This window comes from Parasteatoda tepidariorum, chromosome 1 (genome assembly GCF_043381705.1).
Source record: "Parasteatoda tepidariorum isolate YZ-2023 chromosome 1, CAS_Ptep_4.0, whole genome shotgun sequence".
Classification (NCBI taxonomy): domain Eukaryota; kingdom Metazoa; phylum Arthropoda; class Arachnida; order Araneae; family Theridiidae; genus Parasteatoda; species Parasteatoda tepidariorum.
The window spans coordinates 4429261-4438437 of NC_092204.1; the positions used below are offsets into that span (position 1 = coordinate 4429261).

The 9177-nt window shown below is 31.7% G+C and overlaps 1 protein-coding gene across 1 annotated transcript in view; it reads right to left on the reverse strand.

Moving 5' to 3' along the window:
- LOC107443891 (26S proteasome non-ATPase regulatory subunit 10) overlaps positions 1-9177 on the reverse strand; it is a 20667-nt gene that overhangs the window by 2380 nt on the left and 9110 nt on the right. The window contains exons 4-5 of the mRNA XM_043053426.2: positions 2632-2807; positions 1298-1379 (exon numbers count right to left, since the gene is read on the reverse strand). Coding sequence (XP_042909360.1) covers positions 1298-1379; positions 2632-2807 — 258 coding nt within the window. The remainder of the gene's footprint in view (positions 1-1297; positions 1380-2631; positions 2808-9177) is intronic.

A 9177-nucleotide genomic window follows, 5' to 3' on the forward strand; every position in this document is an offset into this window, starting at 1 on the left:
TCACAGCTGTATGTAGGAGCAGGAATTCGAAATCTTCATCATTTTCATGGCAAAGTTCTCGGAACAAACGGTTATTAGGAGAATTAGCTTTTATTTTATTGATGCTAGAAATAACAAATTTTTCGCAGCCAAAAGTTGATGATGAATGACATAATGAATGGTGAGATAACTTCCGGTACTTCTTTTTTAAGGTGACCTAGAAATCTAGTATGACAACCAGACATGGTTGGAGCACCATCTGTTGCACAAGCACTTACATTTGTGAGGGGAATTTCTTTTACCTCAAAATAATCTTTGACCAATTTAAAAATCGACGATCCTTTTGTACCTGCGTTCAAAGTTCTTGTAAACAACATTTTCTCATTAATCTCCTTACTCTCATTTATGAATCTCACGTAAGCTATAACAGCTTTGTTATCTATCACAGTTGATTCATCAATCTGCAACGCAAATTTACCTTCTTTCAGAAATTTGATGAGTTTTCATTCAACGTCGGCGGCCATCTCATCAATACGCCTGGAAACAGAAGAACGTTAGATATTGAACGTTTGTCATACGTTTTGTCCAAAACGTATGACAAAAACGATCCTGCACTTGAATTTTTCTTAATTTTAACTATCATAATTCTTTGTCTGCACCAGAACCATGGGTTTCATATATATTTTCAATTTCAATCTCAAATAGCTTTTATTATTAATATTATTAGCAATTTTTATCTTTTGAATACTCGTCGCCCCCAGGTTAGGAACCACTGCTTTATACCTATATTTGGTACTTATTGCAGAACCCTTCAACATGTGAGTATTTTGGGGCCAGGATAGCCTGGTTCGTGAGAACGGGAGTTCGAATGCAGCCGTCCAATGACTCCCTGTGTAGTAAAGGGTGACTGGTGCATGTTACATTTGCCAGGTCACTAAGTCCTCCATGTTCCCATAACAAATTATACCTCTGGGAGTACTGAATTGGAGAGTAATCGTTCTCTGGTTCAGGTCAAAATTACAATCTGGGGATGGACGAATAGATGCATGAATTGGTCTGCCCTATTAACGGGTGTGACAGAAGTGTCCTGACACAAAAATATCCTCCGCCTACCACGGAGGATAGTTTTGTGTCAGCACTGTGATTGGTGCAAGCCGGATGCTGAATTCGTATCAATTAGCCATTGCTGAGGTTCGAAACCAGTTCACCTAATTGGAAGACGAACACCCTATCCCCTGAGTCACCACAGCCCCATTTACTATTGTTGAGATTTTCCAAAATCAGACTTTCATAAAATGCAATAACTTGCATACAATACCTTATTTAGCGTATCTGGATCAGCCCCAGCCTCCATTAATAATTTTGCTACTTCCATTCTTTCTTCTTCACACGCTAAATGCCTGCAATAGGTTATTTACAGTATTAAAATATTTTTTTAACTTCAATACAAGACTGAATTACATACAGTAAATCAATCTTATGAACTTAGTTTTAACTATAAAATATGCTGTGACAGTGTGCAAAAATAAAAACCCGATCACCCTGAATAACTTTTGATCCAATGATCGGATTTTCATGTTCTCGGATTCAACCTAATAGGTTTGAGAGGGTAACTTCAAATAGACAATATTATAAGTTACGAAATCAAACACGAGAACTATATGAATAAACGTGTCTTTTATTCGACGGATTAGAATTTCTGACCTCCAAAATATAGGGTGCAGTCAGACAATCTGGGAAATTGGGCCCTTGTAGTTTGGTCAGGAGAGCGACCCGAAGTTCGGACACCTTAATGTCAGTTTTTGCGTATTTTGCTATATTTCAAGAACTTTTTAAGTGAATAGAATATTTTTCCACATAATTATAAGATTCATTTATCCTAAGATAATTCTATACTGAAATTAAATTTTAGTAAATATTTATTATTTTTTACTATTTATTAATAGTAATAGTTTACTATTTATTAATAATAATTGTTAACTATTTAATATGGGGGAATTATAAATCGACTATGTCAATCTTCATCTATCAAAAAGGACCTCAATATANGCATGGGAGGTCAAATGATTGAATTTACTTAAAATTTAACTAATACTTACTTACTTTAATTACATTAATTAATTTAATCGCGTTTTTTTTTTATTTCGCGGACATTTCTTATCATTTTGAAAAAAAGATAAGACTAGTAAGATGAGAAAAAAGATTGCTAGACAAAAAAAAATATTGCTCGCTAAAACCGGGTCTTGCTCGTTAAAAGCGACTTCTGTTCCATAGACTTAACATTGATCCAACCAAATATTCTCGTTGCCCTCAGTAAATCCGAGTTCTCGTTAAATCCGAGCTCGTTATAAACGAGTTTGACTGTAATATGTACTATTTATTAATAGTAATAGTTTACTATTTATTAATAATAATTGTTACCTATTTAATATGGGGGAATTATAAATCGACTGTGTCAATCTTCATCTATCAAAAAGGTACCTCAAGATAGAATCATGTCTTATATACTAGTGAATTGGTATTTAATATTTGTAGTGGTAGTTACATCACAAATAAAAATTAACTCATAGTTTTATTAAAAAGAAAAAACTTAAAATAAATTATGAAGAAATAAAAAGTCTGTGCACAAAAAAAAATAAAAATCGTACTCACAGAGGTGTATTCCAAACACGATCTCTAGCATTGACATCTAGTCTATTTCGGTACTCGTCCAGGAAAAGTTTAATTATTTTGAGATTGCCCTTTGACGCTGCTCGGTGCAGGGGTGTACTTCCCATGTGATCGGCAGCATTTATGTTTGCGTCATTATCCAATAGAATCCTCACAATCTAGATAGATAAAAATTGAAATACAATGTAGGAGAACACAATCTTTTCACTGAAATTGTGTTGTACACAAAATAAAATCAAAACAACCCAATGATTTTCGATTTAGTGGTTGGATTTTCACCTACTAAGATCCAATCTTTATACCTTTAAGTGTTTCTTTATATCAATCCCAATCAATCAATATTAAATCCCAATGAACCAATTAAATCAATAACCAATCTTTATATCTCTAAGTCACCGATGAATGTTGACAATCACAGAGTCACTTTGGTAAATGTCCAAAATATATACAGTAAGACCCCGCTTAACGTGTGGGATAGGTTCCATCAAAGTAGAGCGTAATGCGAAACAGCGCTAAACGAGGTTATCTTAACATGTAAATAATGGGATTACGGGAAGATGGATAGAAAATTAATCAGGTATTAAATTTAATAATTATGTTTTTTTTTAAATAAAAATGAAACCAAACATTTATTTCTTACAAAAATAAAAGCAATATAAAAGAATATACGTACTTATAAAAACAAATAAAATTCTAAGTCAGTCAGATCATTAAGTCTATTTTGTGTTTCCAATTTTCTGCCTTTTTGTCAAGAAGGCATCTAATGTAGTTTGTGTTTTCCTTTTGCGTCCTGTTAGAATTTGTTGTTGATAAGTGGATAAAACATCTATAACACTCCGTCATGCTTTTGAACTCCTGTCAAAATTTGGATCATTTTCAACAAATTGGTCCATAATTTCAGTTATAGTGGTCAAACTCCTTTTCACAAACGCCATCGAAAGTTCTTTTTGCTCTTCTTCGAAATCACTACTATCAATATTTTTTTTTCTTCTTTTTGCTCAGTTAATTCCTTGAGGTCATCATTAGAAATACTAGCTGCTGTTTCTTGAACTATTTCTTCGACGTCTTCCACATTTACCTCATCTAAACCAGTTTGTTTCGCTAATTCCACTATTTCATCCATATCGACATAGTGTCTAATGTCTTCGCTCATACTTAAATCTGGCCAAATGTTCTTCCATACTCCTTTCAAAGATCTTTCTGTCATCTCATTCCAAGAAAGGTTTATGTTTTCGACAGCATTCATGATATTGTAGTTTTTCCAAAATTCTCTTATTGATTACTTCTCTTCTCCGTCTATTTTGTCACCGCAAAAAAACCTCACTTCGACTGGAATGCATGTTGTTAAGTCTGATAAATTTGTTGGGTGGCTTGGAGCATTATCAATTAATAGTAGTGCTCTTTGTTCAAGTTTTTTTAATTTCGCAATAACGTTTAACAGACGGGCAGAAATGTTCGGTGAACCAATTCTGGAAAATTTTAATAGTTATCCATGATTTTTTATTAGACTCCCAAATTACTGGTAAAGTTGATTTAAATATGCCTTTCATCGCTCTTGGGTTTTTGGAATGGTAAACTAGTAGTGGTTTTAATTTGAAATCTCCACTTGCGTTACCACCCAGTAGAAGTGTTAAGCGATCTTTTGCGGCTTTAAATCCTGTCGCTCGGTTCTCTTCATGGGATAGAAATGTTCATTTTGGCATTCTTTTCCAAAACAGGCCTGTTTCATCAACATTAAAAACAAATTCAGGAGGTTCCTTGTTCAATTATTGTTTTTAATGTCGCTGGGAATTCAGCCGCCGTTTTCGTATCACCATTTGCTGCTTGCCTCAATCTTAATGTAATTAAAAATTCTTCTAGCTTTTTCCAATATGATAGATTGGCTTAATGGCATATTGCGTTCAATTTCGTGATCAATCCATATAGACAGTCATTTTTCCATTTCCTCTATAATGTTATTTCTAGATTGCATAATTCTAGTTGCAGAGCTAGATGTAGTTGCAGTTGCCGATGACAGTATTTTTTCTTTATTCTTAAGAATTGTCCTTATTGTTGAAGTTGCCAAATTCAATGCAGCACTAATTTGAGATTGACGTTCACATGAATCTAATCTTCTAATCACTTGCATTTTAGTTCCCAGTGAAATGCTTTTTTGGATGCTTTATTCTTGTTTTTCATTATCACCCATGATAAAAACTAAAGATAATATTTGTCACTGTATTAATCGTTATAGTATTATATAAATTTATATGCACTAACAATAATGTCAACAAATGTTTCAAATGATAAAAATGCATCCGTACAGCACCGCACCAAACAAGAAACACAACTACACTGTTTCAGATATGTTATGTACATATTTGGGGGAGTCTACGAGCACAATTTCGGGGAATCCCCGGGTTGTGTGGAAATAAGTAATTTCAAGTTATAAACTTTAGTGTTTTAGTCTTTTACAGATTCGTCTCCAGGATGAAAGTGAAGAGAAGTCAAGAAATAATCAGTTAATCAATGTGACGTAAGACATCGTGTTCTATAAAAGAACGAANTATGATCGACTGGTTTAATGGCATATTGCGTTCAATTTCGTGGTCAATTCATATAGACAGTCATTTTTCCATTTCCTCTATAATGTTATTTCTAGATTGGGTGATTCTAGTTGCAGAGCTAGATGTAGTTGCAGTTGCCGATGACAGTATTTTTTCTTTATTCTTAAGAATTGTCCTTATTGTTGAAGTTGCCAAATTCAATGCAGCACTAATTTGTGATTGATGTTCACCAGAATCTAATCTTCTAATCACTTGCATTTTAGTTCCCAGTGAAATGCTTTTTTGGATGCTTTATTCTTGTTTTTCATTATCACTTACAATAATGTCAACAAATGTTTCAAATGATAAAAATGCATCCGTACAGCACCGCACCAAACAAGAAACACAACTACACTGTTTCAGATATGTTATGTACATATTTGGGGGAGTCTACGAGCAAAATTTCAGGGAATTTGTGTGGAAATAAGTAATTTCAAGTTATAAACTTTAATGTGTTTTAGTCTTTTGCAGATTCGTCTCCATTATGAAAGTGAAGAGAAGTCAAGAAATAATCAGTTAATTAATGTGACATAAGACATCGTGTTCTATAAAAGAACGAACAATTTTTTTTCATTAATGGATGAACAGCCCGCCCTTCGAGTCTTTGGCCGATGGCCTGATATCCGTCATAGGATTAAGATTGTAGATCATGATGATGATTCTTTATATATTTATTCAACATTACGAATTTTAGATTTAAGTTAAACATTTAAAGTATTAATAAATGTTGTATTCCAGTTTACTTGTGTTTTCATCATTTTCAGCGTACTCTGCCTTGCGAGTTGAACCCACAGGTTGAAATAAAAGAGCGCTAAACCGAAACAGAGCTAAACGAAACAGCATTAAGCGGGGTCTTACTGTACCAGGTCTAGTTAAGTGCCACTGCCCGATATACCCTAAAGTGATACTTTTTTAAGGTACAGTGCCACTGCCGGGTAGGCCTACATGAGCGTTTATTTAAGGTCAAGTGCTACTGCACAGTATGCATTTAACCGGTACACCAAACACTGATGTTCCTCCTAATCTACCGTCAGCAGATATTAAAATATCAAATAAATATAATAATATCAACAAATACATTAATATCAAATAGGCTATAACAAATATTTCAGACATTCACCAATATGTGATTGTTGATATTCGACGGTGAAAGTAGACATTTGATGTTGATTTCGGCCATTCATGCCATACATCTTGAAATTGTGCTAATTTGAATTTCATAAATGCTAACTATATATAATGTGTGTTAAAGTAGTTTGAATTTTCTGTTTATCTTTGAAAATCAGAAAAAAATGTGATCATTTCAATGGCTTAAATTTCAGAAAAAGCGGATTATTTATTTAAAAAAAAAAAGTGAAACTTTTAGAGAAAAATTGGAGTTTTTGATAAAAAAAAAGGATGAAATTTGAAAGACAAAAGCGAAAATTCGTTTAGAAGAGGAAGAATCTCATCCCTGAAGAAAGCCAGTGAGAACAATGATTACAACAATTCATAAACAAATGTATAAAGCAGGAACTATCCCAAGCAAATATATCTACAATGTAATTAAAAAGCTATTACATTGAGTGAATTATACATAAAGTATTGAGCTGGAAGTTTTTTTCAACACTCTCAAAATATGTGAAAATAAATGTAACATAATATGTAATATAAGTTGAATTAATTACATAATTTCAACTGGAGCTTTTTAATTTTTTAGGCTCATGCCAAAAATTTGAGAAATTTTACGACCTCTCTGGCAGACACTAATGTAGGCACAGAAAAAAATCATTAGCAAAGTGGAGATAACAAATCTTCAATAAAATTGTAAGATAGATTACTAAATTTCATGATATGGAACTTGTTATTTAGCTAATAATATAAAATTAGCGTAAACTCAATTCATTTTTGTTACAGTTTAAAATAACGAAATAGGATAATATTGATGTACTAAATACAGAAGCGTCAATTTACCTAACTTTAGCTATTTATAATGAAAAGTACAATAATACAAAAACTTAAGCTATCTATAATCAGAAGAACAATAACACATACAAAATTTAAATTAGAGCAATGTCAAGGTGTTTCTATTATTTGATTCTACATAGATATGTGCATGCATGAATTTACTATTAAATAAAAAATTAACCACTTAAGAGTAATTTTTATCTTAATAGTCACTACTAATGACAAAAATTTTTAACTCTTGGTAGTGTAGGAAATAAAACTTATTTTTAACAGATTATTGCGAAAAATATCAATTTTATTATTCAACTGTATAACAATATTTTTTAACCAAATCGTAATAATTACGAAAAATCATAATAGTTTGGCACTACTGTAAATATAACTATAGAATTAAGAGCACAAAAAAAAATGGGTTAAAATTTTATTTTGGCCTTACTGAAGATGCTTTTGCATAACTATCATGTAAAATATTAGTGGCTGTAGAGTTACAACAACTTGCTTGTTACTGCCTGTTCTTGTATTGCCATTTTACTATTATTTTTAGATTTATTTTACCAGGTTGCACCGCAGTATCAAAACCAATTTGTGTAGTTTCAGTTTTTATGATTCTCAGCCTGCTTGGCTATCTGCTTAAGATGGCTTCTTTACTGAAAAAATAGGAAGTTCTTGTCTGTCTATTTTGAGTTAAGAGATTTAGCCAATGAGAAGACGGAGAGGGAGACTGAAAGAAATCAAAAATGTAGATAAGATTTATATTTATTTTCTTTAAGGTAACGCATGCAGCTAAATGTTTATAATTGTAACCTCCAGTGATCACTTTAGAATTATAGAATTTATTATTTGTATTACTTCATTTACTTGATATTAATGTTTGACTGCATGGTAACATTCAGGTATAGTTTGTCTATGTTACGAAGTCCCCCAACCACCACAAAAAGATTCCCTTTCTCTCGCTGACCCCAGTCAAAATCTGTCCTAAACAGTGACCCCCACACCCTTAGTTGAAATAGTTTTACCTCATTACCATAGGCAAATGGCTAGGGGAGTTCTTATTTCAGACAAACAATAGTGAAAGTGTTTAATAATAGATAAATGAATCAATATTAAAATTAGATAAAATAAATTAACTTCTTTTCTTTCTTATTTTTTGACAAACTTTATATTCACAATTCTGCTGAATGTGGTGATGGTAATTTGGGATAGGCTGTAGTTGGTTAAATATTTTAAATAAAATTAGATTGTGGCAAATTTTAACTTGCTACCCTACCTTTAATAAACACTCAACACATTTCTTAATTTAATACTCTACCATACATTACAAAGCATCCTCAAAATGCTGATGAGCCACATTTTGCCAAAATTAATCTATATTTTTAAAAAATATTTTCTGATCCTTTCATCAATGTTAGTGACAAATTAAACACCACAAACAATTTTCAGTTTCATATTTTTTTGTAAATCAGCCATTTTAAAGTTTTATCATTTGAGTTTTAATCACAAATGTATGAAACATAAGAAATTTAAATAAAAGAAAATGTATTAATTTAAAAATTTGGGTTAACCACATTTTATTAGCAAATATTACAACTGATTTTTAAGATACTTGAGTGACTAATAAAGTCTGATGAATTTTCAAGTGCACTCACAATATATAGGGATAATTCCTTGAAAAGTAAACCAAAATAGAAAAATTTTAAACTTTAGCTAACTTAACATATTCTATATTATTTGAAAGGTTAAAATGTATGCAGTAAGCAATGTTATGCATCTTGATTTTAATTATTATTTAATTAACAATTGAAACTCATGTTTTATTCGTTCAAGAATTTTTCTTTCTTTTTTTTAAAAATTCCATTAAGTTTGAAACTTATTGCAATTTCAGTTTTTTTACAATTGTTTTTCATTTTGCTTTAAATAACATCTAGTTTATTATTGTAAGAAATTTATCCCCCCCCCCCTCTTGATTTCGCATACTCAGGCTTAAGTAAGCATTTTT